The sequence below is a fragment of the Malaclemys terrapin genome, chromosome 6, assembly GCF_027887155.1.
Source record: "Malaclemys terrapin pileata isolate rMalTer1 chromosome 6, rMalTer1.hap1, whole genome shotgun sequence".
Classification (NCBI taxonomy): domain Eukaryota; kingdom Metazoa; phylum Chordata; order Testudines; family Emydidae; genus Malaclemys; species Malaclemys terrapin.
In genome coordinates, this window is record NC_071510.1 from 83,578,298 (window position 1) to 83,593,509 (window position 15,212).

Sequence of the window (15,212 nt, forward strand, 5' to 3'; positions counted from 1 at the left end):
TGAGGTGGCAGGGATTGTAACTCGTAAATAATAAGGCTGAGAAAAATATATGTTGAAAACACTGCCAGAGGACAGGGAGAAGAACAGTAAACTAAGGGGAAGGTAACAAATGCATCAAAACAACCAGTGAATAATGTCTCAAAGCCAGCAGTAATGTTGCTACTGGTGATGGCTCTTAGCAACATGTAAAGAAAAAAAGTCAAGGGTAAGAGTATAGGTGGAGACTCAAGCAATAAACCAGAAGATGATAATTAACTGGTGTTTTTATAGTTTCATCCTCTAAAGAGAGAACTTAATTTCTTCTGGAAGCAGTAGGAGATTTCAGCATAGTTCAAAAGGTTCTAATCCATTAAATTTCTATTGAACTGCTGACTAGCAATTCTTTACACGCTTTCTTGGTTTATAAGGTTAATCACAAAGAAGCTGTAACGTTTAGTCACTACTAGATCAGAAATTATATCACAATGTGGAGACAGACATTTATATTTCAGAGTTCATATACCATGTCAACAGCGTTCCTAAAAGGCATGCTCCATGTTTATGGTTACTTACATCATTAAAATGTTGGCTGGTTTTCATAATGTACGGAGTTCTTTCATTTTTATCCAATTTCATCCAGCCTTGCCCAAGAAATTCTCTGGAAATCAAGGTTTAAAAAAAAAAAAAAAAAAGAAGAAGAACAAAAATGAAAAAAGTCATCTATAAATGCACTACAAAACCCTGGTTAGCCCAAATGGATTTCAACTACACCTAGTTTTACTGGACACTTAATATAATTTTCCACTGTAATTGTAGCATTTCACTGTGCCATTACTAGAACGCTGTATGGCTGTAAACATTGTTAAGGACATTTAGTTTGCTTTCAGTTTTCTCTGTTCCCTGTCTCAATTTTCAGCAGCATGACCCTATTTGAAACTATTACTTAAATACAGCACCAGGAGCTGACAAGATGAGATGGATGTATGGAGGGGGCTGAGTTGACATTCACTTCCCCAGAGATTGTGCACTTCCCCACTATGCTCAGCCTTCACTAGCCCAAAACCTGAGATTGTAGGTTTGTTCTTAATTTTCCAGGGGCTCTAAAATGCAGCAAACAGAGACATATTAATGTAAGATTAAAGGCTCAAAGAAAGACTGAGTAGGAATATGTAATTCTATAGGAAATATAGTGCATGGTTCTCATACGGCATGCAAATCACAGCGACAGAGATGTTACTGTTCTTAGTGTTCTTGAACTCAGTCTTTCAGAACATAAATGGACTATCAGAGATCCTAAGCAACAACAAACAAGCCTAAGGATACTAATCAATTATATATGCAAACTTTTTTACAGGGATATCAATAGCATGAATCAGTAGAGTGCCTAAAACTACTAGTCAGAAAGACTCTTAGAATATTCACTTTGATCATCCATGGGAGAACACTTACTCATAGGGTATGCTTCTGAACACAATGTGATCTAAGAGAGTTATTTGCTCTGCAAGCTCCATGGCTGACAAAGTTTCAAAGCACTCTGGTTTTGGACATTCTGACTGCAAAATAAAAAGTACAAGAATAGTCAATGATTTCTGTTTACAACCAATTTGTTTCCAAAACACAAGATATTAACTAGCTTTATATGCATTTTAAACCACAAATTACTACACAACTTCTAGGTTATCAAAGAAAAGGGATAGGGAAGAAAAAACACTAACAACATGAAGTCCAATCTATGGAGTCTGCACCTACTGCATTTCCTGTGTGCCTCAGGTTTGCACCAGTGCACATACAGGGTAAATGAAAACATGCTGTGGACAGATAATGACTGTAGTTGAGGATGGGCCTCCTTTGTGAAGTTTAGAAGTGGGTTCTGAGCAGCCATTTTATCGTGGAGAGACAATACAAACCTGAAGCAGATATCCTACTGATACGCATCTGACACAGCCGGAGATGAGAAGGCATAAGGGCTGCCTCTTGCTCAGGTGTTTCATTGCCTCATATCAATTAATGTCTCCCCCATTTTGGGCCAGCACAGCATCTGACTCCATGAATGTTAGCAATCACCAATTCATAAGTAAGTCTAGATGCTCTGACAAGCTCTCCTTGGTTATGTGTTTTAAACACTTGTTTTCTCTTCAGTTTTAAACATTCAAATTTATGTAGCAGATCTCAGATATAAAGAAACAGTAATTTGGTAGAAATATGGCAGTAAGGTTGCAGCTGAGTACATTTTAGTGATTTACACAGATTTCATAATCCTCTAAATTATCTGATGCATAAATCTTTGGATGAACTCACCATTTGAATTATATCCTCTATTTTTAAGTGGGTATCATCTTGATCATCCTGAGAAAGAGCCCTGAAAAATTAAATGGCAGAACATCCTATATAAAGAAAATTATCTATGGTTATGAGAATATTTTAGCACAGTTCATTGACTACATTAATCTAAAATAAATGCAAAAGCTGCAATTGAAAGCCCCATTTAAAAAAAATCCTGTACCTAACAGTTTTATCTTTGGTTGCAGAAAACAGCTGTGGAATAATGTACAGGCCAGCAGTGCATGTGAAAATGCTAAACTGCTATCCCTGGAGAATTTAATCCTATCCTCTTTCTCCCAAGACCAGTTACAACATGGATGGCAGCAACGCAATCACCACCATGTTGTCCCACTAATATGTCTAAACTCTTACTTGAGGGACCACCTGCAGCTGCAGTAGTAATAATGTTGTGCGGTTTCCACGTCCTTTTTGTCCCCGACTTCTGTGCTGAGGAATGCCAAAGAGGAGGCCAATTGCAAAAGCTCTTCACTGGGAACTGGACTAGGCTCACAAAACACCGACATGCCATTTTATGCAGAGGAAGATTAAGATTTATTGGGGCCCTGGGCACAAAGAAGTTCTGTGGGCACCTCACCATTGCCCCTGGACGCCATGGGCTCCCCATCCCCCATCACCTCTGGGCTCCCAGGGCTCCCCCCCCCCCCGGGCCCATTGCCTCCCCATAGTCCTAATTTGTATTGAAAAAAGCGTCAGGGCTGAGTTTCAGCAACCCCTGGCACAAATTAAGCACTGGCTGGGTGATGGCTGCTGGCTGGGTGCTTAACTCTGAAGGCAGTGTCTCCACCAGCAGAAGTGGAGAGGTAAGGGTGGCATGGCATGTAGTGTATTGCCACCCTTACTTTATGCTGCACTGTGCCCCCTGTGCCCCCTAACTCACCTTTTGCACCCAGATGGGGAAACTGACCTGTATGCACAGAGTGGCTGGCACTGCTGCTTGCTCCCCCCGCAAAGGCTGTTCCTTAATGCCCCTGTAAGGGGGCAGCTCCTGATGCTTGCCTTACAGCACAGCCCAGGTGGGGAAGGTGACCTGGATGCATAGAGTGCTTGGTGTTGCTCCTCGCTCACCCACTCGCAGGAGGAACACTTTGGGGGAGCGAGCATTATCTGTGCATCACCACTTGCCCCATCCCCTGTTCCTCCACTGGGAGGAAGCAAGGAGAAATCTGAGTGCCCCACACACATGACCTCTGTGAGTTTGCAGTGCTCTCCTGCCAGCTGGTAGCACACACCTCTGCACTGCTGTACGGCGTTTCCCTGACCACGGCCCCCAGGGCGGTCGCCTGGGTGGCCCACCCCTAAGGCTAGCCCTGGAGCCACCCAGGGAGCTCAGGCTGCTGTGGGGAGCCCTGGACCCTCCAGCTGCCCTGAGTGGCATGCCCCAGGGGGTGGGGACATGGGCCGGGGGCTGATCTTGGGGCCCCCAGGCATCTGCCCAGGGCAGGTGGGGGGGTCTGGGGCTTCTCACAGCAGCTCTTACCGGCTCAGCTCCGACTTGTGGCCTGGGCAGGGCCAGAGGGGGAAAAAGGAGAAACAGCAGATGGAGCCACAGTTCTGGCACTAGTGACCCCTCACGTACACAGTTCTATCCAGATTCTGGCACTCCTGCGGGGTGGGGGCCCCAAATTGGCTGAGGGCCCTGGGCATGGGCCCGTGTGTTAATCTACCACTGATTTTATGGTAAAAACATTTGATCACTCTAACTCCATTAACTGAATTAGAATTGCACAAAGGTGAAAAACTACATCCCACTGCCAATAATCTGAGTCCCCCAGACCTTCTCTCCATTTTTATTATTACTGCTATTATTGAGAGTAAGGCTCCCATCACAGTAGTATATGGGTTCATAATTTTAATATACGATCTTCTCACGCTTTGTCATTTCTATTTTGATTGCTGGCTCTTTGAGCCAGAGCTCCCGCTTACTATGAACAGCATCTAGGTCAATGGGATCTTGATCTTGGTTGTGGGCTCTACATGTTACCGTAATACAAATAATTAATAATAATAACCCCTCCTCAATTTACAGTGCCAATGTAATGTGCCATTAAAATGTAAATAGTTTGGAATTTATCTGGTACTTAATGTAATAAATGTATCAGCATGTGGCCATAACAGCTTTTTCATTTACCAGATGGGGAAAGGGTTAAAAGAAAAGAAAAGAATTATAATGTTTGGAGATTTTAGATAGGATTGTAAGAGCTGGAATGTGTTCTACGTGGGTGGGGAGGAAGTGTTAGCGCTAAGTACACTAGGTTCTTCTGTGGTAGGCTGTTTCCTTTTAGCTTGCCAAATTGGAAGTGGACTAGGCTAAAACTGAATGTGGATACATGAAGAAAATAAAACATGTTATACTACTCAAGAATGTTCCTTGCCTGAGTCATAACCTGCACTTTGGGCCCATCAAATCCTCACAAAATGCCCTCTTCTTCAGAGCAAGAGTAAACACTCCCATGTCTAATGGTTATGCCATCCAGAGTCTTAAAATCTTATTTTATCATTCAGGAGAATTCCTAATACCTTCCTCAGAAAACACCAGTGTGAGTGTCTTGTAGATGGACAGGTCTGTTAATTGCTAAGCAGCTGACTTTGTGTGCTTGATCCTATATGGTGCTGAGTAGTGCTGACCATCCTTAACTCCCATCACTTCTCAGAAGGTGTTCACTAAGCTTGGAAGGATCAGGCCTTTATTTGCAGCACAGACCTGAACAAAATACTCAGCTTTTTGATACAGAAGACCTGCATTTGATCACTTCCAAAGCTCTGCATTGCCTGAAATATTTTCTCTTCTGTGTGAGGGCTCTTATTTGGAGGCACATGTGCACTATATGTCTATGGTTTATTGTTACCATTTATTATCCAAGCAAGATTGGTTTGCCTAATGATTTAGAAGGGGGATTACTTTGGGTCTTGGATACAGAAAAGACCACTCAGAATTTGTTTGATCCAACAAAACATGCTCAGGGGAGATCATGCTGTTAAATGGCTCTAAATATTTGACCTTACACCACCACTTCTGCTCCTGATGTACTCTCACATTGCAGAATTAGGATTTTGCACAAATATCCTCTAACTCCTCATTTTAAAGAGATTCTGGTGCATTTTCTCCAATCTTGTGTTCTTAGGAAAAAAAGACTCCATCTTTTATTAATTTGTGCTCCAGTCCTAGCTCTTAGGCAGTACAGTGCCCTTTCCTGTATTGGCTTGATTAAGACAACTTGTCCTGATGGCACAACAGTAGCTTCCATTACATTCACACCAGCACTTCCAGCAAACCAGTCCTCAAATCTGTGCACTTTGAATAACGAGGTGGAATACTGCTAAAGGGCAGTGCCTTGCTTGTCACAGCAGAAGTCTTCTTCCACCTGGGATATTTAAATGGAAGACAAATTTTTGCCCTCAGATCCAGAGTCCACCTAAAAAGCTGAATGATGATGATGGGCCTGTTTCCTCTAGTTGGATGAAATACATTTCTGCACCCTGGATAGTTCCTAGCAGCTAAGGAGGAAGCCCAGATTCAGGTGAGCAGAGATATGAGAGACAGAGAGAGAAAGGTCCTGCATCCAAGATATGCCTGACAAACATCTCAACTCTCACTGAGCACTAAATTAAACCTAGATGGGGCATTTCTGTATAGGAAAGGAAGGTGTTGGACGAAAAAGAATGAGTTTTCGCCTTCCCAGATTCATCTAGTAAGTTTAGTAGCTCTCACATGTCTCTCACATTTAAACAATTCTTAACTTCTTGCCCCAACACTTCAAATACTGGTTATAGCCATCTGGAAGTAACTTTTTTTTTAAAGCACGTGTTGTCACAAGTTGGCTAATTTTTCATTCTCTTAGCTGTAAATAAAATAAAAAAAACATAACTTAAAAAAGGGTAGGATTAGGTAGATGCCTTGAGAGTTATTGTCTGCTGAGATCACATGGTGAAAGAGCACTGTTTGTCCAGTCAAGGCTTTAACTCTCTGTATCCCTAGGTCTCAATACATTTTTGTTATTTATGAGTGGAAGGAAATGGTTATTTTAAACCATGATTTTTTTTTCCAGATGGGGCTGTTTATCAGCTAATACTGTTCACTGCAGTACAGATCCAGCCCATAGTTTACAACTCCCTGGTTCAGTATCAGCAATCTGTTCATGCCTCAGTGTCAATGAAGTTCTGTCCAGATTCCAAGTTTACTAACTAAGGCAGATCAAACCTCAAGCCCTATTCCAGCAGAACATATTTCAGCAGGGCCTGTTTGGCTTTCAGGAATAATAGCTTTTTAAAAAAGCTTCTCTGCCCTGCAGAGATATCCTGTCAGTCTGCTCAACCAAGAATTCATCATGCAAAAAATACCAAACATTTTGCTTGATCACTTGAGTTTGCATGGAGCAGTTTAGAAGCGAGCATAAAGACCTTCTTTACCACCTAGTTTCTTTATTCTGTCTTTCCTGGCAGTGATCATAATATTTCTGGGTTTAACAATAAAATTTGCTTATGAAATACAAATTCCTCCTTAACCATTTACAAATTGGAGGAATAAGATGAACTGTTAGGGCCAGATTTCAAAGAGAGACATACTTGTGCAAAAGGGTGAGCTGGCACACAGATGCATATACTAATACTGGCTCAATTTTCAGAAGAAATCACTCACTGTAACTGACATCCCTCAGGTAGATGGTCAGTACAGATCCACACTTCTGGGACATGCCTGTGCATAGGCTCAAAGTGGGTATAGGAAGGTGATGAACTGGACAATGACTGCAGGCCTGAAACTCATCAATTTTCTTGGTTACAAGAACCTTAACCTCAGTTGTCATTGCCACAAGAATTGTAGTGTTCAGAGACTGAGAACAGAAAGAACACTCCTTCAGGTGGGGGGAGGAGTGCAAAGAATCTTCTCCTTGAACTGCTGCCAGAAGGAGGCATAGAATCAGGAATGGCACCAGTGCAGAACAGTGATTTCAAGGGAAGAGAAACCCTTACACAGCACTAGTCCTTCCTTCACAGCACAAGCAATAATTTGTTAGCACAGGTTTTAATGGCTGACCCTCCTTAGTTGCATCAGGATAAGGTGGTATTGTGTCCTTATTCTAAACTCATTGCTGTAGTGATCACTGATTTTCATCTGAATCAGACTACTAATTTATCTGTTTTCTACCATTCACTACCAGAGGAGGTTAGGTTACATGTTTTGGATGCTTAAGAGGGTACTTAGCTACTACTGTCATAAAACAAAACTATTCCTTTAGTCCCCTGAACTGTTTATAACTTAAAGTGGCAGGATTAGGAGAGAGACAATATTTTCTGAAATTGATTCAATCTTGTACAGAAAAATACTCTGAGTACTAAAGGTGCCAGAACATGATCAGCTAAGTGTAAAACAGCTGCTAGGGCCTGTAGAAATATGTAGAGCTGCTACCTGGTAGTCCATCCCTTGGTGTAGCATTACTCTCTTGACCTAGCTCAAAGAAAAGTCATTGCAACTCCCCCTGGTCAGAGCTTTTCAAAGGGTTCTGAGCTTTGGTTCATTGCACAGGTTATTTCTCAAGCGTCAGGTGCTATACTGACAGTACTCAAACTCATGGGTTATTGCCAGTGCAGAATAGAAGTAGGTCAAAAAAAAAGTGCATGCCCACAATCTTACCATCAGGAGCAGAGCACTTGAACTTTTGCACGTGTACACTTTAGGGCTGGAAACTGGAAACCTACAAATCTAGGCTTGTAGATAAGTGATAGAATGATCATCCTTGTTTCATTAGCAGATGACAACAGCCAGGCAAACATAAGTCTTCAGAAAAGGAAACATCTCCGATTAGTTAGTCAGCTTTTATTTTCTCTTCTCAGTTACCACATAGCATTTTAGAGAATGCTACTCTGGATGTAACTGCAGTACTTTTTTTTTAGTCTTAGAAATGGCTCCTAAGAGCTAGAAACCCATTTTCTTCAGGTGAATTAGGAGTCAGACTTCATCTGTCTGAGTTAAGATGTATGATACATGTTTTATCCTGGCTGAATGATTTTTGAGCAAAATCAGGACTGCTCTAATACTCTGTTTCATGGGATTGCTGAGGCTATTCAGAAGTATAAAATCTTGAGGAATGACTTTCTCTTAACCAGTTGATTGTTACTAAAATCCACCATGTAAGTCTAGCAAATACACATCTCCTTTGTAGCTGCTTGTGCAATACAAGATCTTATGGGACTGCTACATTTTAGGTGCCAGCACCTTTTACTTGCATCCTGACATTCTCCTGATTGTAATGGAACACCAATTTAAATTATGAACATGATAATCTTACATTTATGCAACAATTTTCATCCTGAAAGTTCCTAAAGTACTATGCATATACAATAAACATATATTTAGGCTGTAGACAGGAATAATTTCAGCCGCTGATGAAATAAAGTCACCTATAGAATGAACTGTTCAGCGACTATTCAACAACACAGAACAGCAACACTATACAACTGTTTTTTAGAGGAAACTAAGAACATCTTATTCTATTAAAACTATTGGAAGAATGTAATTAGGCATATGTAAACACCAAGTGTAGAAATTGGCCAGGACAAGTAGAGTTAGTACCCCTACTATCCTTGTGAAAAGTAACACAGGATTTTTAATAACCACAATTACTCAGGATCTTGATTTCACACCTCATTTGAAAGAATGCACAGCACACAGTATCCTTTGAAACCACACTGGGTCATTAGTACATTATTCTTCCAGAGGGAATAATGATATATACTGAACCATCAACACTACATGAAACTCTTCCAACAAAGGTGTGACCCAGGCTGATTGTTTGAAAGATCTGATAGGACCAGGTAAAGGTGGACTACAGGTACAGAAAGGAGCAGGATGCTGGCTCTGCAGTTATGGTAGTGGACTGGGACTCAGGAAATCTGAATCTCTTCCTGGCTCTGTGACAGGCTCCCTATGTAAGTTACTTAATCTATGTTTTGGTTCCCCACTTGTAAAATGGGGGTGATAATACTCCCCTAGCTCAGGAGGCTGCTGTGAGGATAAATTAATTAATAGAGATGTTCAATAAATGCTATATATTTTCTACAAAAAAAATGAAGAATTTTTGTTTTGTTCAAATTCTTTGTGGAATTTTTCAATAAAATGTTTATTCCACAAAATATTTTGGCTGTTGGTCCTGCTATTCCTTTCTCTCCTTTTTTTCTCTTTCCTGACCCCCTTTTTTCCCTTTTAAAAATGCCAAAAATATATCAGTTTTTGAAAACTAAATTTTTTGATTTTCGTTTTTTGTTGTTGGAAAACTGGAACATGTTTACCAAAACAAAAAAACTTTTCATAAACATTTATTATGGACAAAAAATCATTTTTCATAAAAAAATGTTTAATGAAGTTTTTTGACCAGCTCTATTAATTAATTGATGTGAGGTGCTCAGACAGAAACTGCATCAGTAAGCATCATAGAAAGGCATATAGACAGGTAAATAAATGCAATCTAAAGGAGCAATAGAACAGCGTTGGAAAGGGAGGAATTCGTTCACAAACAGTTTCAACATCGCCTTTGCTATTGTATTTTTTGGAAGGAACAACCAATGTTTTATGTGTCAACTTGATAGATGTATATGTCTTCAATGTACAAGTTTATCCCATCTCTCTGTCAATAGCACTTCATTCTATTCTCCCTCAGGCCTATATTTGGCTGAGATCTTTAAGGATTTCAAAGTAACTTCAGATCTCTTTCCCAGCGTCTTGGTATCCTTTGTATTCTTTGCTCATAGATGCATTATTAAAACCTATTGTACCACAATCGGTTACATCCTTCTTGCTTAAGCTTCATCTAAGCAAGAATAATTAACACCTGTGCAATTCTTATTTTCAGTAATACTACATGTTACTTATACAATAAATTATACTAGGGTTTATGTTTTTTTATTTATGTGAAAAAATGAAATGAGGCCTTACTAACATGCAGTAACAAATTCTCATCTTAAAAGGCCTATTTCTTAAGATACTATTTTTGCCCTTCAATCAGTTTTTATCCACCAAGTCAACTTCCCACTCATTTTCTGACTTGTTCCTTTTTCACATAAATATCTGATGTGGAAATGTGTCCTGTGTTTGCAGAGAATTCAGGCACATATTTATTGTACATCGATTGACTTTCTGGCAGTATATTTTCAAGAACTCTAAGAAGCTGTTGAGGCATGTCCTTGATTGTTCTGTTTTTCATATCTTCTTTCTCTGATTTTCTACTCTTAATTCTTCCTTACTGATTTAACAAAATGTACATAGATATAAGCTACTTTCTTATAAAATGTATATCATTCCCTCCACACTGATTGATTGAAATTACACACATTAATATATATGCAAAGCCAGTTGTCTTTCCTTTGACATTACAATACATTCTAGCTTTCTCTCAATTTTATCCCTAAATAGCTCTAGCTCTGCAGAAACTCTTATGCCTTTTATTTTATGGCAATTAGTTAACCAGGCATTTACTCCTATAATCCACCCAAGTAACTTTAGTCATGGCTATCAGCATACCATAAAGTATAAGTAATATCTCTTTTATTTAATCTTTCATATCACATTAGGCTGCCAGTTCTCACAAGCTAAGCAGGTTGAGCTGCTCATCATTTGGATGGAAGACCTCCAAGGAACATCTAGACACTTTAAGAAATGGTGTTGATTATTTACAGTAAGTAGCACCTTCCTCTCTAAATGAATACAGAACTGACGCCCTGCATGGTGTTTGTTATGTGCTGCTGAAGGTGTGTTTCTGGATGAATTGTAAATATCATGTCCGGATTGCTTCTTGTCATTAACAAAAATCACACAATAGTTTTCACCAAATTGGATAATTACGTTATGCACACCTAAATTCTCCTCAATCTCCTTGCAGTTTCTATTTGTTAAAATATTCTTTGATTCCTGTGCAACGTTGCTATACGCTGCTAAACAATTGCCACATTTTATCCCAGAGGTGGCTGCATTTCATTGGTAGATGTAAAGTTATCCCTGTATATGGTTTGTATTTCAATTGTTAAGCACTTTGTGATCTTTCAAAAATAAAGACACTGTGTTATAGCAAGCTACTGATTTCTTTGTTTTTCATAATATGGTTTACAATTACATTAAATTAATTTGAACATCTTTACCTCAGTATGTTTGCTGTGGCTTTTCTTTCTTGTGGTAGAAGGTCTGGATCTCTCAAAACTTCTTCCAGCAAATTTAGAACATTCATTTTCATCTCATTGTTTAGTTCAAAATCCTATGAAATAAAATGATTATATTCTCTTTGTTTTAAAGATTTAGAATGAATAACTCAAAATATAGTATCTGTTATTTTTGCGTTGTTTTGCTTTTTGCTTACATTTAAGAAAGTTTACAGAACAGAGTTATTGTAGTGGATAGGGCACAGGACTGGGGGACTGAATATCTATCATCTATCCCCTGCCATTTATTTGCTGTGTGACACTGGGCAAATCACTTAACATTTCTATTCCATAGTTTCCCCATCTGTAAAATGTGAATAAGAACATTTACCTTTGTGAAGTGCTTTGAGATCTTTAATGGTAAATGCTTGGTATTACTATTGTACTATTTACATCAGCCTAGGAACTGCCCCTTTATCTTCTGGGGCATAATTCTGTGAAAGCTCTGCGAGACAAGATTCACAGAGTCATAGATTCCAAGACCAGAAGGGACCACGGTGATAATCTTGTCTGACCTCCTATATAACACAGGCCATAGACCTTCCCCAAAATAATTCCTAGACGATATCTTTTAGTCAAAAATCCAATCTTGATTTAACAGTTGTCAGTGATGGAGAATCCACCAGGACCTTTGGTAAAATGTTCCAATGATTAATTACCCTCACCGTCAAAAATGTATGCCTTGTTTCCAGTCCACATTTGCCTACCTTCAGCTTGCAGTTATTTAATCAGGGGAGATAGCTCAGTGGTTTGAACATTGGCTTGTTAAACACAGGGTTGTGAGTTCAATCCTTCAGGAGACCACTTAGGGATCTAGAGCAAAAATCTGTCTGGGGATTGGCCCTGCTTTGAGCAGGGGGTTGGAATGAACTCCTGAGGTCCCTTCCAACCCAGATATTCTATGAATATATACCTTTTTCTACTCCAGGCACCAGCTAAAGAAGCAGGTGCTTTGGGCGGCCAATACCAAGGGGCGGCCCTTCGGCTGCTATTAGGGCAGCACATCTGGGCCTTCAGTGGCAATTCTGCAGCGGGTCCCTCAGACCCTCTTGGAGCAAAGGACCTGCCACCGAATTGCCGCCAAAGAGTGGAGTGGTGCGATTGCGCTGCCACGGCTTTTTTTTTTTTTTTTGCCGCTTGGGGCGGCAGAATACCTGGAGCCGTCCCTGTTTCTACTAGACTGAAAAACCCATTCTTAAATATTTGTTCCCCATGTAGATACTGATAGACTCTAATAAAGTCACCCCTTAACCTTCTCTTTGTTAAGCTAAATAGATTGAGCTCTTTGAGTCCATCACTATAAAACATGTTTTCTAATTCTTTAATCATTCTTGTGGCTTTTCCCTGAATCCTCTCCAGTTTATCAACATCCTTCTTGAATTGTGGGCACCAGAACTGGGCAAGTATTGCAGCAGCAGTAGCACAAGTGCCAAATACAGAGGCAAAATAACCTCTCTGCTTCTACTCAAGATTCCCCTGTTTATGCACCCAAAGATTGCATAAGCTCTTCTGGCCACAGCATCACATTGGGACCTCGTGTTCAGCTGATTATCCACCACGACCCTCAAATTTTTTTCAGAGTAACTGCTTCCCAGGATAGAATCCCCCATCTTGTAACTATGGCCTACATTCTTCGTTCCTAGGTGTATACATTTACATTTAGCCATATTAAAACACATATTGTTTGCTTGGGCCCAGTTTACCAAGTAATCCAGATCAGTGACCTGTCCTCTTCATTATTTACCACTCCTCCAATTTTTGTGGCTTCTGCAAACCTTATCCGTGACAATTTTATATTTTCTTCCAGCTCATTAATAAAAATGTTTACTAGCGTAGAGCCAAAAACCAGTCCCTGTGGAACCCCACTAGAAACATACCCACTAGTGGATGATTCCCTGCTTACAATTACATTTTGAGACCAATCACTTACTCAGTTTTTAATCCATTTAATGTTTGCCATGTCAATTTTATATTATTCTAGTTTTTTAATCAAAATGTCGTGTTGTACCATTTCAAATGTCTTACAGAAGTCTATTACATCAGCCCTATTACCTTTACAACCAAATTTGTAATCTCATCAAAAAAGATATCTATTCAGACAAGATCTATTTTCCATAAACTCATGTTGATTTGCATTACCTCCTTTAATTTGTTATTAATCAAGACCTGTAACAGCCACTCCATTATCTTGCCCAGGATCATTGTCAGTCTGACAGAACTATAATCACCTGGGTCATCTCATGTACCCTTTTTTTAAAAATTGGCACACTATTGGTTTTCTTCCAGTCTTCTGGATCTTTCCCGGTGCTTCAAGGCTTATTGAAAATTAACATTAAGATCCTTAAAGCCAGCCATTTCTGTTCCCCTGAAACCTCTGGAGAGGAGAACCAAAATCCTCATATTTTAATATATACCTCATTCAGGAACTGTATTACATCTCAGTACCACTCTACTTGCTGGGCTTCCGATCCCTCCCACCCCTGCCTCCAACTAATCTGTGGAGAGACTGTGGCCTATTCTGCAATGGAATGTCTTTCCCTCCCCCATTTAAATAAAATTACTGTAAGATTGTAGTACACCCTAAAAGTCTTTAGAAGATCACTAGTGGGTCATTGTAGAATAACATTTCATATGGATCTGACATTATACTGGAGACAAGTTTCTTTGTTAAACCAGTTAATCACTCGTGTTTGTGGCATGTGTGATTTATACTCAATTTCTGCATGTGTTGCCTCTGTCCCACACTGGCATGTTATTCTTCCTTTTTTCCCCTTTGTCTAAAAGTCAATAAAAGTACTAGGGTTTGAAAAAATCATCTCTCATTCACTATTAAAAGGTCAGCTCCCACCTCTGATCAACCCATGTCAGTGTCCATTGTCCTGCTGGTATCTTTTCAAACAGGCACCTTCATGCTTTCTCCCATGCTGTCCCCCTCACACTTGGGAGGAGTTCCCCATTAACATCCACAAAGCTACCTCTTTATCTTCCTTCACACCTCTCCTTAAAACTCTCCTTTACTGCGATACCTACAAAAAACTTGACAATGGTTAGGCTGCTGGTGAGCTGAGATCACAGCATATTATGCTGATCACGATTGTTTTCTTGTACCCTGTCTGTCTGTCTGTGTCCATTTGTTGTCTCAAGTATTATATTTAAATTGCAAGCTCTTTGGGGGCAGGGACTATCTTTTTGTTCTGTTTCTACAACCCCTAGCACAAGGGGTCCTGGTCCCTGATTAGAGCTACTAGGTGCAATAGTAATACAAATAATAAATAATAGAAAGGACTGGATCCCTGCCTGGATTGCTTACAGTCTAACTCGGGCAGGCATTTTACAATTTAAGCACAAGAATAAGTAGAAACACTCTCGGTGGATATTTAGTATTGGAAAGATTCATGAAATAAATGAATTTTAAAAGGGGATTTGGCCCATAGGAGGAAAGGAACTTTTCCAGGCATTTGCATTTGAGCTAAATACAAACATTTGGAAGTGGGAACTAAACCCCAAAGCTTCATTTATATATATATAAAAATAAATGTAATATAAAAATACTGTATATTTATTATACAGTATTACTCGCAATCCTCTTATCATGTTTGTGGCAATTCACCACCTGTTTCCATGGGAACAGAAATAGAAGCACAGCCAACAGCAGCAAAGTTACTGAAACTCTTGTACATTTAATTTGATGCTGCTAGTTAAGAGGC

General features: G+C 39.8%; 1 protein-coding gene and 1 long non-coding RNA gene across 5 annotated transcripts in view; one reads left to right on the forward strand and one right to left on the reverse strand.

Annotated features, from left to right (window-relative positions):
* Positions 1-15,212, reverse strand: part of RASGRF2 (Ras protein specific guanine nucleotide releasing factor 2) — a 203,488-nt gene that overhangs the window by 13,309 nt on the left and 174,967 nt on the right. For all 3 annotated transcript variants that reach the window (XM_054032561.1, XM_054032560.1, XM_054032559.1), the window contains 4 exons: positions 11,449-11,561; positions 2,278-2,338; positions 1,429-1,532; positions 553-637 (listed from right to left, as the gene is read on the reverse strand). In XM_054032561.1, coding sequence (XP_053888536.1) covers positions 553-637; positions 1,429-1,532; positions 2,278-2,338; positions 11,449-11,561 — 363 coding nt within the window. The remainder of the gene's footprint in view (positions 1-552; positions 638-1,428; positions 1,533-2,277; positions 2,339-11,448; positions 11,562-15,212) is intronic.
* LOC128839508 (uncharacterized) overlaps positions 1-15,212 on the forward strand; it is a 42,233-nt gene that overhangs the window by 5,631 nt on the left and 21,390 nt on the right. For both annotated transcript variants that reach the window (XR_008445461.1, XR_008445462.1), the window contains exon 2: positions 10,885-10,988. This is a non-coding gene — a long non-coding RNA (uncharacterized LOC128839508). The remainder of the gene's footprint in view (positions 1-10,884; positions 10,989-15,212) is intronic.